Genomic DNA, 16,681 nt, shown 5'->3' on the forward strand with positions numbered 1-16,681 from the left:
AGGCTCCTCGAATACAAAACGAACCAAGAGGGATTTGCCTGCTCATACCAGTGAAAGCTTTACAGTGTTTCATTGACATCTCCTGCTAGCAGACCACAAGTCAGCTGGACTCCCTTGTCCGGCACACCTCTGACTGCCACAATCAGCTCTCTGGACGAGCTGCTCTTACCTCTGCTTCTACTGGGTCATCCGAGTTCTCCTCTTCTGTGTCCAGCAGCTCAATGGTTAACTGAACTTGGCCTCTGCTCTGAATGAACATCAGCTACAAAGCAAAAAGGCAGAAAGGATTCAGTAGGAGGTTTCAAACAGGAAAAAAATTCCTCCACTTCTCACTGGGGCAAAGGAAGAATTAAGCAAGTTTGCATATCGTAAGGCAAAAAGTTGCGCTTCCTGCATTGCCGACAGCAAAGGGAAAACACTGGCAAATTGCACAGCCTTTGAGGAACATAACTAAAGCTTTGTGAAAAATCTTTTGGGGTTGATTTTGGAGTGGTATAGGTCCTTCTTGAGCCCCCAGCTTAATTCTGAGGGCAAGGGAAGAGAGATTATACACACAGGCTTTTCTCCCAAGTACTTTACTAGCTCAAAAAGGGCCTGACCACTTCCTGCATTTTGGGCGAAGGCAGGATGGATTTGATTAGCACCATGCACCAGCTTTATTCAGCAACGCACAGAGTCAGCAATGATTTAACGCCCAGTCAGTCTTAGCAGATCTTTCCGCAGTCTGCAAAGGTTGAGACAAGACAAATGGGAAGGTCTGAGATAACAAATTAAAATTGGTGACAGCAAATCAGCCAGCATGATACGATCTAAAAATGCTCTGAAGCACATGGAGTACTCACTGCTGGCCCCAGAAACGTGTTCCTTCTCAAAGGCCCATTTCTGAGGGGCCCTCGCCAAAGCATTAACACCCCTGTGTGCCATTCCGCTCTGCCTGCCTGGCCTGATGCAGGTTCTGCCACAGACCAGCAGTAAGATCAGCTGTAAGCACACTGGAAATGTCACCAAAGATCTGCTTCTGGGCACCAAAAGCTTGGGAACGCGCCACCAAAACGTTCATTTCAAGTTTCAGAGCTACAGAAAGCCTAGGAGACTTCAGCGCTTAGACAATGCTCTGTTTTCAAAGGACCAGCACCTTCTTACAGAGCATCCCCTTCGCTGCTTGCTGCTTCTACGCCGAGGTTCGCAGCCCAGCCTTACCTTGAAGCAGTTCTCCTCCGACATGAGCTGCTCAGCTTTGCGCTGGTAGGTGGCCTCCAGAAGGGTACGAGAGGACTGCGAGGCGAGAAGGCCTCCCGTGGCTCCGTTGCTGTTCTCCGACAGGTAGAGGTCCGTGACCTGCACGCAGATCTCGTCGCTCACTATGTGCTGGAGCTGCGAAAAGGAAGAACACGGGGAAGGTGTTTGTGAGCGAAAAAAGCCAAAAAAGAAGAAATAGCCTTTGTGGTTGGCGCCTCCTTTTGCAAAAGGTATTTCTCTTCGCCTAAGGCACTCGGGAGAACTTGCTGTAACACGCAGAACCTGCGTGACCTATCGAAACCCTGAGCACAGAAGCCAGCCGGAAGAGTGAGAAAGCCTCTGAAACCCCCTGGTGTAAGTGGCACCCAGCAGATTTTGACTTTAACGAAAAGCAGCATGCACAGCTGAGCGTACATCTTTATTTGCCTGCGTTATGGGTTTTAAAAATAAAAGCTACCGTGGATAAGGAGGTACTTGCTCACTGGAGTCTGCTGCATGCCCATCAGCATAGAATAGAAAGAAACAAAGACATAACCATGTGTTTCTGCCCTTGAATTAAAAAAATAGGGGAAAAAAAGGCTGAAAGTGCATGAGTTTAAGGCTACATTTTAGTAACTTCTTCCAGTTGCAGATGATCTCTGTGGCAACGTAAAAACACCACCACTATCTTTAAAAAACAAACAAAAAAAAAACAACGCACGTGGCTGGCAAATTGAAACTGCTCAGAGGAAAAAGCTACGGGCAGGGAACACCGATCAGCAGCAGGGTGGAAAGGACTGGTGCACCGTGGGGCTGTCCACAGCAAGGGTTTGCTTCTGCCTCTGAGGAGAGGGGTGGGAGATTTCAGATGGAATCCTTGTTTTGTATGAGTTTAAAATATGAAGTCGCTCAACTGTCTTTTCAATTCAGTGAATCTCTGGGCTGAAATAAAGAACTTCTGAAAAGCTGCTCTATTCTCCTGGAAGAGTAAAGGCCTCTCCAGCAATTCCATGTCCAGCCTCTTGCATCTGGTTTTGTTCTTTCCACTACAAAAAGGCACACCAAGAATTTTTCCCTTGGTCGCACATTCTTCCTATATGCCCAACAAAAGGACTGGAGTTTATTCACCAGACTGAGCTACTCAAACAGCCAGATAAAAGAGACAAAGCTTTTTAGAAAAGGCATGCACTGCTCCTACAACACTGAAAAAAATGAATTATTTAAATGCTATTTAATTCTTTTTCAAAGTTGAAGCACGATTAGCTCAGGAAACGCTTTGAAGTTGAATACTGATATCCCTAAAGCTCCTGGAAAACAAAGGGAGAACTCCACATGCACACAAAAGCTAGTCTCGACGATTTAAATACACCAGGAATTACCTTTCATCACCTCTCCTTACATCAGCCTCTGAGCTGGGTTAAAAAATCTCCACAGTTCTGCTGCTTACTCGTGACCTGCTGGTTTTAGGCAAGCAACAGCACACACACACACGCTTCAGGAAGCCCCCAGCCTCTTTTCCCCAGCCGCCCCCCAGCCTTCGCGGGCAGTCACCTGTCGAACGATGCTCTGAATCAGCTTGTCCATGGTGAAGGCGATGTAGGCGTGAATGGTGAACATCTCGCGCAGGGAGTCCTCGTACTGCGACGAGTCCATGTTCCCGTCCAGCAGATTGCGCACCATGTCCAGGAAGGCCGGGTAGTAATCCTCCACGTCGATGTCCACTGCGCCGAGAGAGAGCAGGAGATGAACACACGGCCCCCAGGAAGGGTCCTTCCCACGAACAGCCCTGCTTCTAGGAGCAAACGGGCCGAGGGTTTTGGTCCTCAGACCGCTCTACCCACTTCAGCTGGAGAGTTGCGGGAATTTCCCTTTACAGACAGCTTTTAATCAGAGAACTCAAGGGTGTTTAAGATACACCGGTGTAAAACGAAAGCTGGTATGAAACAGCTGCTGCATACTACTGTTCTGCTACGAATCCCACCTGCCCCACACCTTCCCTTCTCCCTCAACTCCCTGCTGCCCCGCGATAGCAGAAATGAGATGTCTTCAAGCACCACCACTGCCCGAAGACACCAAGCAAGTGCTGCCAACAGGCTACAAAGAGAAGCCAACCCCAACCTCACGCCCCAGGTCACTCACTGGGCTCCTTCAGCCGCAGCTGGATGGCAGGGCTCTCGCTCTTGTCTCGCTTTATGCCCAGCACTTCCCTCTCCCACTCCCTTTCCCGTGTCTCCTCTTCGATCTGCCGCTCGGCCTGGGTGCAGATCCTCAGCAGCCGCAAGCACAGGATCTGGTGCAGCCGCATGAAAATGTACCAGTTGCTGTTCACATAGAAGAGGTTGTAGACCTCATCCATGCCCCGCAGCTTCTGGGCCGTTGTGTTGTTGAACATCAGCTTGGTTTTGGGAGGGCTGCCCCCAACACCGTTGTGCTTTTTCGCAGCTCCGGTAGCTTCGTCCACATCCATTTCTTCCTCTTCCTCCTCTTCCACGTCAGAGAGTTCACCTCGCTGAGCAAACAGCAGGTCTGGAATGAAGTGGTACATAATCTGCTTGATTTTGTACTTGTCCTCTTTCTGGATTCCTGTCTGCCGCTTCACGTGGTGGATGATGAGCGAGGCGGCATCTTCCAGGATCTGCTTGTCTTCGTAGGCTAACGATAGGTGTGGGCCTGTGGGTACACCGGCGTTGTCTTCCGAAGCCTGCTCTTGCCGCTACGAACGAGAAACACAGGGCACAGTTAGTCCCACGAACACCTCCCCCTGCCCACGAACCTCTCAGAAAGCTCTCCCAGCACTGCTGCACCCCCTTGGAAGAGAGGCAGCGACCAGACCTGCCGCCCACTGGGAGCAGGAGGTTCTTTGCAACAGATACCACAAGTTCGCAAACACTTCTCCTGTTTACGCACATTTTCCATCCCGTTTCTGTCCAGAAACGGTCCAGCTGCTGCCAACAGCATAACAGCCCCCCCCTCCCCCCCCCCAAAACACAAACATCTCCACGTATCCAAACACGGAGAGCGCAGCCCCTTTCCAGGTGAGCATCCCGCTTCTCCAACCTCCCCAGCATCGATTGCCGGGGAAAGGAACTGAAACCACACACAAAGACCATATGAGCTTAAGGGAAGGAAACTATTGGTGACATTCTTACCTCATCATAGATGCTTTCAATCTCATTGAGGAGACTCTTTGACCTCAGGACCTTGGTATCGTTCTGCTTGAAGTTGATGCCCTGGTGGTCCAAGGATTTCAGGTAATATTTCTCGTTCTGCTCCCGCCAGACTTTATTAAACCCTCGCTGGGCTTCTCGCCACTCTTCCTCTTTCATCTTTAACCTTGAATCAAGAAAACAAGGGTGAGATAAGAGACATAAAGGTCCCACTCTGAGCACGCAGAGGAAACCTAAGCCCTAGGAAATGTGCATAAATGTAAAACTCCTTTCTGCAGGATGGTTTTCAGGAGGAGTACGCTACACATGCTCTTCTGAATAAACCCCTTTGCACACCTGAGCTTCCTGGGAACAGACTCCAATACTCCACTCTGTATCTCAAGCAGAGCACCCGATGCAGCCAGCTGTCCTACACAGCCATGGCGGCTCGAGACCTGTCCCCAAGAAGAATGTCCTCGCAACAGGGTAGGCAAACTGTGACCTTGCAGGCACCAGCAGCAAGGCAGCTTCCCTCAACCGTCAGAGCCCTGAGACACAGCAGCCAGTCCCCAAGAGACGGTAAGCATCAGGGGAAGATGATCTCCTTTTAACTGGTTTTACAGTTGCTGCGTTCTCAGGGAGCACTTTGTTGTTTACACGCCAAGAGGGCAAGCAGAACACGTTACTTTATTAGACATGTACACAGCCATCTGCTTACACACTTCCTCGCACGTCCCCAAGGAGCTGCAGCATCCACTCCCTTTTCGTGACCAGGGGGTTGACAACAGAAAACCAACAGGGAATCTGAGCACAGTACAGGCACCGCAATCTGAGCCCAGGGTCACGTACAGCAGCGGGATTTGGAAAGGGATTGGATTTAGCTGTGAACAATACACATGGCACAGAGAGCTTCCTCACCTTACCCGTGGCGCTGACGCTGCTGTGCACAGGCTGAGGAGGAAACAAGGTTTAAGGGGAGACGAGAAAAGCTGAGCTGGTGACATTTGTGTTTCAGGAGGTTAATTCCCTGTTTCTGGGTGATAGTTATGACATACAGCAACCGATCAGCACATAAAATGCATTTCTCAAGTCCCATCGTTGTGCAGGTTAAACTCGTTAGGGGCAGAAATTAGCTACGTTTAGCTCTGGATCACCTATCGTGCGTTAATTACTCTGCAGTAATTACCCCCCCGAAGGGCTGTGTCAGAGCAGTACCTTTTCAGCACGATGGGAACAGCAACAGAGGGGTTCTTCCGAAGCCCATCGATGATGTCGGCTGCTTTGTCAGCATATATCCTCTGGAGAGCCTTGCGGTGGATCACCTCCGAGGTGCCGCCCAGGGTGTTGTCCAGTCGGAATTTGGCCTGCTCCTCGGCAGACAAGCGTGAGAGTTTCTTCTGGATTGCCTCAAGGACGCGGATCGTTGCCAGGTTGGTCTCCAAGACAACATCCAGCTGAAGGGAACGGTGCGTTAGGCAGAGGTGAACAGGTAAAACGCGATACTTTACAGAGAGCAACGGTGAAGGGACACGAAACAAGAAGCCAGGCGTGTTTAACGAGGTGTACTCAGGCTGTGGTTTCCACATTTGGCTGTGCTAAAATAATCCAAATGTATTTTATCTGCTACCTCGATAATACCGCATCAGAATTTAAAGGCTACCAGAACGATACTGTTAGGAAATTACATTTTCCATAAGGGAACAGAACACAATTGACAGTTCCTCTACAAAAGGACGTGACAAATGTGAGCACATCCAGGTAATTGCCAAGCTAACTCTCGTTTCGAGGCAGGATGTCAATCACTTAACATCCTGAACGGATCGCTTTTCAGATTATTACAGGGGAAAGCATCCTCTTGTGCTTTACGTGGGCAGTGAGGACAAAAAAAAAGATGCATCGATTATACACTAGCCATTGAACAATTTCATCTGGAGCAATAGGAACAGAGCTCGGCGCTAAGAGTGAGGGGCAGGGATAGCTTGGAGTGAGATGTGGGTACTCAGCTGCTACCTCGTGCTTTAAGAGAACACGAGCTTTTATGCAGAAAATGGGTGACAAAATAAAAACAGCTTGTACCAGGCAGTATTGAGGATGTAAAAGTATCAAGATCATTCACAGAGCCCCGAGGTTTCCAAGGCAGGGATGAGGGAAAACCCCCTTACCTCAAAGCGCTCATCCTCACACCTGTAGATGTGCTCTTCGTATTGTGTCTTCTTGGAGCTCACAAACGTGGAGTCTTCAGACCAGGAAGGGAAGGAGACCCAGGTGTCGTTCAAAACCTTTGATTAAGAGAGGGAAAGACAAACGTCACAGGCAGGCTGTGAGTGGAGTGGCACAGGACTGCAAGATATTCAGCTGCTGATGGAGATCTAAAATTGTCTCCCTTCCACAGCCCAGTGTTCACAGAGCAACCCCAAACAGCCAGGGCTGAAACGTCGCTGCCGTCTGGAAAATTCATCAGGTGGAGCTGCGAGAAAAAACTTGCAAGGGAGGAAAAAAAGTGAGGTGAAAGGAGCTTTTCCGTTACTTCGGGTGAGCCAGCTGGCTGCGGCTCAGTCGTCACACATCTGATTCATCACCGACAACACTGGGTGGTCATCACGTTAAGCATGACTGTTAGGACACGGTTTCTACCTCCAACTAAGGCTAATTAGGAATATAAATCCATACCCCAGCAACGCTTTTCCTGACAAAGATGCTGAGCACCTGCAGTTTTCACCGCCTCCGAAGCAGGAACAGAGCATTTAAAAGAAGCCTCCGAGAGGCCAAAGGCAACGAAAGGAGGATTTTGGCAGGCAACCTTCAAAGTCAAGCCCAATTTTCATAAACCTGAAGCCTGAAGAACTGAGTCATTAGATTCTCACAGAAAGAAAAGTTTGTAACTGCATCACACACAAGACACTTTTGGGAGACAAGTCAGGACTTAGATTAAAACCTCGCAATTATTTCTTGCCCGGGTTGCGTTCACCAGCCATCCTGCCACCATTTCAGCTAACCACGTATCACTGCTGAGCGCTTGATTTGGTCACCTGCGCTCGCTCGCCCACCCCAAAACACTGCCTTTGACACCAGTGAAGGACCGGGGTCAGCCAGTACCACTCCCACTTCGACCACAAGCTCATCCCAACACCTGAAAGGGCTCCGCGAGTCCATCTGATGCTGCAGCACTGCGTCGGGAGGCCAGCTTTGCCTCTCGACCACCAACGCTACCTGCAGGGAGCAGATTTCCTGCAGCAGCACCCCTTTTCTCAACACAGGTCCTCTCAGCATTTCAGGGGGAAAGAAAGAGGCACGTGAGGGATACGCAGGAGAACCTGTCTGCAGAAAGCGTGACTTTCTTTTAAGCTTAGACCAGAGACAACTCTGAAAGCAGGCGAAACGGGAATTTGGTTTGAAGGGCAGCAGTATTCTTAATTTACATACTCCTTTGTAAAAGATCCCTGAGATCACATTAAGACAATACAGAAAACTTGTTCTGACATTTCCTACGTTTGTAATCTGAATGTTCTTCTCACACGCATACTACGTAAAACATTGTACACATCTAATGCCCCTGTATTTTATTTCAGTATTTAAACCCCACAAACATTTTTTTTTCCAGCTGCTCCCCAGTGCTTCGTGCAACTCTGTCACAAGCACAGCTGAAGAAGAGCAGAGGGCATCAGAGCCACGTGGGCATCGCAGCTCCCTGCCAGCTGCGGGCACAGCCCATTCCTAGACTGAAGCCTCACCTTGTGAAATCGCTTCTGGATACAATCCACACGTTTGCAAGAAAGCAGAGTGCTCCCTCGCCACCAGGAGCACCTCAGGGTGCACTCACCTCGGGCCCCAACACGTTTTGCAGAGAGCCTGAGCCAGGACGGTGTGCCCGAGCACGTGCGAGAGGCAGCCAGCACGATGCACGGATGTGCCCTGAAATCCCCCAAACCCTCCCAAGTGCCAGGACACAAAGCAAATTCCCCCCATCCTGACCTTCAGCTCCCCTCAGCCTCTCTCCATCCCTCCGAGGAGGCCGGGAATAGCCTTCCTCTGCCCCGTGTTCCCCATCTGAGCACACCTTACCTCTTTACACAGCGGCGTCCGCCCCGTGCACTTGGGTTGCTGGTAGCTCTTGGGCAAGGCGCGGTAGCTGGAGCCCAGTCTTTTGCAGGAGGCATAGTCTATCTCCATGGCAATCCCCTCAGTGGCCCGTTCCTTCGGATACGTCTCCATGTGAACAGACTCTTTATACCCCAAAAAGTTTTTAAACCACGTGAACAACTCTGGGAATTTCCTAAAAACAAAATGAATGAAGTGAAAAAGTAGCAGAGTAGAGATCAGGCAGCGCTGAGCTGTGATACTGAGGTTACAACACGGCGCCCAAGAAGCCCCTCTGATTTATCAGCCTGCTGCGAGAGGACCCTCTCCCTTCAATCTCACTCCCATGGGGCCTGACAAAATGGGAGCCGAGAACCTGTCTGCTGATCGGGTTGTGGACTGCACCTGGGCCAACCAAAATACCTCAGCACCAAACCCAAGCCCAGGTCCCTAGGTGTCTGCCAGCGTTCCTAACCTTAAACAGAGCTTTACTTCCCAAGCTGGAAAGCAGCAAGAAAAAAAAAAAGGTGTTTTCTGAACTTATTAGCCTAAAATAGTGCACCTGTTCAGCTCTGCTTATCTTGCACAGAGCTCCAGCAAAAGGAGAAGTTGAACCTGTTACTGAAGCTAATTGAATCACCGCTCATTTACTGCTTCTTCGTTACGTGACAGCTGCTAATGTCCGACTCTGGAAGAAGAGAACTGCATTACTCCATTCCCAGCGCAGACATTCATCCTTACAGCTGGGAGCACAGATGGTGGATGGGAGAAATGCAGATTTTTTTGGTTGGATACTTCACCTTTCCTAGCCAGAAGCAGCATCCCCCTGATACCTAATTCCAGGAGGAGTGCAAGCTCCTCAGGGCCGCTTCTTCGCACAGCAGCCAGTGTAACGGGGTCCCAAACCCCATGTACATTGCTATTGCCTTCTCCCGCAGAACTGGGAGCTCAATTCACAGCAAAAAGGAGCATTTATCTTGCTGCCTGAAGTTGACGAGAGGATAATTATTACAGGGGTTTTAGGTGATTAATACAGAGTTGTTCTGTGCAGCACGGGCACTTGCGGAAGTTATAATTTCTATTTAAACTGTAGTATTGATTATCAGTTTTGGCTTCAGGACAGAACTCAGCTGCCTTTTGCTTTTTTGTAATTTTAATGGGTTTGTATGAGCACTTCTTTTAGGGGGCATTTCCTATGTAATTAGACCGTCGATTTTTTTCTCGAGTGAAATAATCCATGATTCTAGAGCAAGACACCGCAGTAACACGCTGCTGAGTAATTCTGTTCGCTCTTCTGAAAAAGGAAAAGACAAAAAGCAGGACCAGCTCTGCTCCTGAACACTGCTTGCCATTGCTGGAAGTCTCCAAAAAACTCTCCCGCCTCTTCTTGGATAAGGAAGGGAAGAGGGAGCGTGAAGTCAGAAGGAAAACCAAAGCAGGGCGCTTATTGTTCTGCTCCAATAAAGGAAAAGTCTGAAAATGTAAAGCATGCGGCACCTGCACAGAATGAACCATTGAGGGGCTTCCAGGAGCTACCAGCATCTTCCTGCCCCCCACAGCAGCGCATGCGGCACCTGCTAGTGGACATTCCCGGCACTCAGGATGGGCTGGAGGAAACAGGAGACCTTGGCTGCACAGCAGCAACTCATGCAGTCGCCCCGTGGGCAGGCAATTTAAACTGTGGCAGGCTACACAGATAAAAGTCGAGCCAACCAACAGCGGAGGAAGTGGGCATTGTGGGGGGCTTCACCTTGGACAGCTCAAAAAACCGCTGCCTGGCTCCCCCTGTGCCACACGACCACAGAGGTCAGCATTTCTTTCCTGGCTCTGCAACAGGAACAGACTGATGGGATCGAACTTCTCCTCTCAAGGAAGAAGCAGGCTCCACTTACCCCAGAAAGGGAGACACGAGCTGCACAAGCTCTGCCCGGGAGATCACCTCCTGGTTGAAAATCACCAGGCAGCGGAGGAAGTTTTCGTATGCTTCTGTGCTGCGCAGAGCTTTGCGGACCTGGGGGAAAGAGAAGAGGAAAACTGGTTGCTCTCGAGGTGAGATCGAGTTGTCTAGCACTGTCCGGGAGACCTGGATTCAACGCTGTGCTGTCCACCTATGCACGGGGATTGCACACACGACGAGAATGCAAAACTCTTGGGAGGGAGCTTGCCTAGCTCCATGGAGCCAGAGGAGCAAAGCAAGCCGTCTCCTTGCTGGGTACGCCTTGCAACACCAGCACCCTACACGCAGGAGCATTACCTTGAAGAAGGGAGTTGTAAGCGAAGAATGAAACCCCAACAGCTGGATTATCACAGGTTATCACAGCTAAGCCAGGTTCTGTAACCCTTAGCTCCTCAGCTTGAGAAAACCCAGCGATTAATTCCGACACTATTACCTTTCCCACGAGAACAGTTAGCATCCACGCATCAAACAGATCTATCATCATTAAGGGATTCGTCATTACAGCTACAACTCTACAGCAGGGATTTCTGCATTTACTCATGTTAACACCTACACATCCTCCGAGCAATAGAGTGGCTCCCAGTCACCGTTAGCTGGTCTACAGCGTGCTGCAAAACGTAGCACGCCATCAGGGAGCAAGCAAGGCTTTCATCGACACATGAAAATTACTCAAAAGGCTTGTTTGCTTTCACTACACGCTCCCTTCTGAGCCATAAAGAAACGTACGGACATCTTAGGGAAAACACCAAGGTACCACTTGGAAACATCCCACACATTCTTCTTCTGTCGTGCGTGGTAAACCAGCAACAGGTAACAACGGTGCAATGCATTAGATGCATCTCTCAGGGGAAAAAAAAGGGGGAAAAAGTAACGTTGACATGTATCAGCTGCATTGTAAACTGAGCTCCCACCCTGCAGGCATCTGGCTGCGGAGGGGCACGGCAAACAGTGCTACCAGAGCAGGATACACAAGGCACATCATCGGCTGTGTGGGGATTTCAGAAAGGTGAAAACATTTTATAAGGTGCGTTACAGAAAGGATTCACATCCCTGCAAATTTCCAGGAGCACTGGCAGGTGTAGCCCCCAGCCAGGCCTTCCTCCCAGAGAGCATCAGCAGGTGAAGAGCTAGAGAATGACCTTTGGGGAAAAAGACAGTGATATTTGGGTAGGGAATCAGCATGGTTTGGGTTGGAAGAGACCTTAAAGATCACCTAATTCCAGCCCCCCTGCAGGTCTGACTTAGCTCAGGTCATCCGAGGTCAAGCTGACCGATGTTATCATTGTGGTGTGTAGATCACAAACTTCACTGTGATAAAACTCAGGATGTATACACACAAGGAATGTAAATCAGTGACACGAGATTGCTTCCTCCGAATCTCACCTTCTCAAAGAACAGAGATTCTGTCCCCACGCCATGCTTGCTGGCTTCTGCCAAAGACTGGTCTTTTAAACCAAGCAGCTTCGGCTTCTTCTGTTAAAAAAAAAAAAAAAGGGAAAAAAAAAGGAAAAAAAAAGGAAAAAAAAAAAGCTGTTCAGTACAGGAAATTGCCATATTTTGACCATGCATCACACAAGGAGTTTCAGCCTCCTGAGTATGCCGCTTGCTCACAAATAAAAAAGATGGCTTTTCCAGAAGAAAACTTGTCTGCAAGTGAGCCCCATACACAAATATATTAATCTTTAATCAGTATCATACAATTCCCAGTATTTTTAATACGAGGTTGCATCCTTTTCTCTAACGGGCTGCTATAACCAGTGATTGCTTCAATTTTCTAACTAGTTTGCAGAATTACCAAAACAGACCTGTCTGGTCTTGGTTTAGGGTTTTTTAAACCATTACTCGTTCAGTTCTTGTTATACCTCCCTAAAATCAATGTATTTCTCTTGCATTCCACTGCAAGATCCTTTGTTTTCTCCATTGCGGCACCACACTCCACATCCTCAGAAAGGCTGAAAGCTGCCTCCAAAACACGTTCTATTTTGCTGCATTTTATTTGAAGAAGAGGAGAAAGGCTGGAAGGGGAAGTAAACCACTGGATTTAAATGATACAGCTACACCAGCTAATGCTTTTCTTCACCAAGCAAGATCCACCACCTTCAAATAAAGCATTGTCCCTAATGCAGAGCCACGAAACCACCCCGCCATCAGACCGTTCCTCTTACACTGCAAAGCCCTGCTCTCTCAAAATGCAAGTAACCTGAAAAGGGCAAACTCAGCTATGAAAATAATCACTCACCTCCGTGTTACAAGGTTTATTATAAGACAAACAAACATGATTCTGCTCTAAGTTCTGCTCTGACGAAGCTCCAGGCACACCTCTGTCCTTCCCTCAGCTGCTCTACCCAGCCGCTTTAGGACCAGCATCACAAATTCACAAAGAGCATGTGCTATTACCTTCACCGGAGGGGTTGTTCCAGTTCCTGAGTGCCGTCGGATCTGACAGCCGTTCTGGTTGGGTCTTTGCTGCTTGTTGTTGAGCTGGGGCTTCTTAACGGTGCCACCGTGATCGTTTCTCACCGATTCCACTTTCTCTGCAGTTGTCTTACTTAACAGCTTAGTTAGAAAGAAAACCCACGAGAGAATTAGAGCTGAGTTCCACCTAACTAGGCAAAAAAAGTACGCCTGCTCCTCCTAGCTCTAGATGACCCACGTATTTTACTGCAGTTACGGCAGTCTTGGGACAACTCTTTTAGGCAAAGGAATTGCATTTATTGACCGAAAACACACAGTCAATCACCCTGACCCCACTCCCACGACTCAGTAAAAGACCCCTCCAAAAAAACTTCCTAGAAACAAACAAGGAAAGCACGTTTTTCTGAACACTGGCTATACGAATAAAGTTTTCCACTAGGTCTTCCAGCTCGTCCCCGGGCAGACTCACCACAGAGCTGTTGGCATCAGGCAGGAACTGCCCGAACTCTGAGAGCAGATCCTCCTGGTTTTTGAAGAGGCGAGCCACCTGCGCGTACACCTCCTGCTCCGTCAGAGCAGGCGTGTAGTTGCCTCCTGCCTCCTTGGCGTTCCGCTGCTCCTTCTGTCGGAGGAAAGAGAAGTGTCAGAGGGAAGGACATCTCAACTACGTAAGTAGCAAAGAGAAAAAGCCCTCAGCGATGCAAAGAATGAAACAGCAGGGGTCTCAGCTCCTTAAGCAAAGAATTGTATTAAATGCTGGGCCACGGACTAGCAGGACACCGATGAAGGATGTCATTTCTTTCCTTTTAACATAATCTGAACTCATTTAGCTTGGAAAAATTCCTTAAGATCAAGTCCAGCAGAAGACCACAATGCACATCCCAGGCAGAGTCGGCTCCCCACAGCAAAGAAAGAGAAATAACCTTCCTTATACTCCAACAGGCATCGCCAAAACTCACCTGGTAGGTGTGGAGGATCTCCAGGAAGGCTTTGTAGATGTCTGGCTGTCCCTGGAACCGATTCTTGATCTTGTTGACATAGTTGATGGCGTGATTAAACTCAACAGGCTGATTGTTCTGCAGGGATGGTGTGGTTCCCAGAGAGATTGTCACAGGTGTATGAGGTTGGACCGGCGGCGAGCGTGGCGATGCATATGGTGGAATCGGGGGAGTCTGCTGGCTGGCAGGGGTATGCGCCTGCAGTTGGGATGGCTAAGAGGAAAAGGAGCCATTTCAGACAGGAGCAGATTCTTCACACTTTGAATAAAGGAACTTTTCTTCCATTTATGTGCCGTATCCAGGGGAAGCAGCCAGCATATAAGCATACCTGATGCCAACAGGGATTCTGAGCCACAGCATCACGGAAGACAGCAGCGGTACAGAATTCCCTGCTACTACATCCAGTCAAACAGTCTCTACCCATATACTGGCCCTGGAGGACTTTTGCTGCACTTCCTTTAAAGATTGTTTTTGAGTTTGCCTCACCGCAAACACCTAGGTACGGCTCGCTGCAGCACTACAAGTTATTTCACCTCTAGTTAAGAATGCTGAGATCTATAAAGTAAGGCGACAGCAAGGGAAAACTGCATTTTTTCCACTATTGACACAAAGAGCACATAGGTCAGACTCTCAGAGTAATCGCCTTGCATATCCCAACCGACACCTAACCGCCCTGTTTACCTACAACGGTACCTGCCTGCTAAGGAAACCTCATCGAGATCCAACACCTCCCTCAGGTTCATTTTAAGGTTCCACCAACATCAGCTCAACATTTTCTAGGATAACGACCCAGGGAGAAAACCACGGAGCCCGCAGCGATGAGAGACTGCTAGCTCTCACTGAGCCCAGGTGTTACCTGCATGCTTTGGAGAAAGGCCTTGAAAGCTGGCTCAGGTAAGCTAATTCTGCCATGTCTCGGCTTTTACATTGTCAGCTTTGCAAGTCTTTCGGCATGTTTTTGCTGGCCATTTCTAAACAGGAGGTTGCAAGTCCCACCGATGTTCGCCTAGAGATTATCTTCTTGCCATACTGTAAATCCTGCTGCTTGCTAACTACATATTCCTTCCCCCACACTCCCCATCCCTTCTCTTCTCTTTTCCAGCCATTCGTTAGCTGATTGTACAGTTTAGAGATCAACCACTGAAACTTTGGGGATTCTTTCCCTCCCTAAGGCACTCAAATCTTTGCACATTTTGAGGCTGAAATAGGAGATTTTATCTAGACTAAGCTCCTTCGATGCCTCTTACATTATTCTATTTTGTTTTCAGTCACATAAAATACATCTGTTGGACAGCAGCATCTGGAATGCATCTACAGCGCAGCGTCAGATTCCCTTTGTTATTGAAAGGTCTCAGTTTCAGGCACATAAACCGATAATTAAAGACAACATCATGGTCATCTTGCCTGAACCCTTGCACTTCAGCTTTGCCAACAAATCCTGCACCCATACAAACGATGGCTGAGCTAGAATGCCCTTTCTGTTTGTTTTTGTTTTACAACAGATGTCCAGTCTGAAAACAAGACTTCATGCAATGCAGAATCTACCGCATCGCTCAGCAAGCTCTCCTAAAAACTTTATTACCCCCAACATTTGAAACCACACACAAGCTTTCACACCAAGAGCAATGTCATTATCACGGCCTCGGCTTTACGAGGGATTTCTTGGGATTTCAGTTATTCTGAGACAATATACACAAAAGCAGGCAGTTCACCACGTGCCCAGAGCTTTAATTAAGAAGCCCCTCCTGCAAACTCAACTGCATTCTTGGGGCCTTCTTCCCAGGGCTGCTGGATCACTCCTTAGGTACTGCCCATGCATTTTACCAGATGTTCTGAGCAACTCTGTGTTCCCATTGAAAGTCACGAGGCTTTTCCAAACCTTCAAGCTGGCTTATCTGCATTATTGCCATATCAGCTAGTACACGTCTCAAAGTTTGAACAGGTGAAGCTAATCCACCAACAGAAGGACAGCACGAGCAGGGCTCAGGAATACTAGGAAAAAGCAGCGTAACATCTCCTTTTCCGTTCCCCAGCTCCACACCAGTGTCAGCTGGGGGCAGCAGGTTCCCCACAGGTGAACACAGGCCATATGAAGTCTCTCTCTCTCACCTTACTGATTTTGGCAGGCGGTGGCTGCGGCGCGGGCTGTGCTGGTGTTGGGGTTGATTGCGCTGAAGGCTGTGACTGATGCTGCGGCTGGGGCTGCGGCTGGGGCTGCAAGCCGTGAGTGGGGATCTGGTGAACCTGCCCTGGTGTCGTCACATTCACCATATCATTCGTCTGCACCTCGATCTTGTAACCAGGCGGCAAGAAGGTGTTGAAGCCCATGATCAAGTCTGGGTGGCCCTTGAAGAGCTGTGATACACGGCTGATCACTCCCGGAGTGTCAATGCTGAAAAAGCAGTGAGAACAAAATGTCACAATCCCCTAATTCCCTTTCGGCGGTAAACCAAACCCTCTGCATGATAATTCTCCATTAGAATTTCTATCTTATCATCTCTAAGCTATGCAACAAAGCAAATCTCATTCCTATAAATGTATTACCGAGCTTAAGAATGACATAAGAATTGTTTTATTAGCCCAGACAGCATTTTGTATGAATGAGGTCTAGTCCCAAGCCTGGCCATTACTAACGGGCAGACCACCAGGTGGCCAGATGAGTCAGCTACGAAGGTCAAACATGGGAACTGCCGCTCTAAGCCAAGATTTAGTACAAATGAAGAAATGAGTCTCACTTTCAGAAGAGAAAGTACTCAACTGTTTTACACTATTAGGGAGACGTGTTACTCTGCAAATGAAAGGACGAGGTTAGCTCCTGCTGCGTGTTCCCGTGCCCACACACACACTTTCCAACCTGGGCGGCAAAGCAG

At 48.8% G+C, this 16,681-nt stretch overlaps 1 protein-coding gene across 2 annotated transcripts in view; it reads right to left on the reverse strand.

Annotated features, from left to right (window-relative positions):
- The window catches only part of SIN3A (SIN3 transcription regulator family member A), a 30,036-nt gene that overhangs the window by 3,995 nt on the left and 9,360 nt on the right, over positions 1 to 16,681 (reverse strand). For both annotated transcript variants that reach the window (XM_083850646.1, XM_083850647.1), the window contains exons 5-18: positions 15,921 to 16,203; positions 13,773 to 14,024; positions 13,283 to 13,435; positions 12,796 to 12,954; positions 11,782 to 11,871; positions 10,334 to 10,452; positions 8,427 to 8,637; positions 6,527 to 6,643; positions 5,580 to 5,818; positions 4,368 to 4,551; positions 3,358 to 3,931; positions 2,770 to 2,939; positions 1,201 to 1,374; positions 170 to 262 (exon numbers count right to left, since the gene is read on the reverse strand). In XM_083850646.1, coding sequence (XP_083706772.1) covers positions 170 to 262; positions 1,201 to 1,374; positions 2,770 to 2,939; positions 3,358 to 3,931; positions 4,368 to 4,551; positions 5,580 to 5,818; positions 6,527 to 6,643; positions 8,427 to 8,637; positions 10,334 to 10,452; positions 11,782 to 11,871; positions 12,796 to 12,954; positions 13,283 to 13,435; positions 13,773 to 14,024; positions 15,921 to 16,203 — 2,818 coding nt within the window. The remainder of the gene's footprint in view (positions 1 to 169; positions 263 to 1,200; positions 1,375 to 2,769; positions 2,940 to 3,357; positions 3,932 to 4,367; positions 4,552 to 5,579; positions 5,819 to 6,526; positions 6,644 to 8,426; positions 8,638 to 10,333; positions 10,453 to 11,781; positions 11,872 to 12,795; positions 12,955 to 13,282; positions 13,436 to 13,772; positions 14,025 to 15,920; positions 16,204 to 16,681) is intronic.

The sequence above is a fragment of the Anser anser genome, assembly GCF_964211835.1.
Source record: "Anser anser genome assembly, chromosome: 10".
Classification (NCBI taxonomy): Eukaryota; Metazoa; Chordata; class Aves; order Anseriformes; family Anatidae; genus Anser; species Anser anser.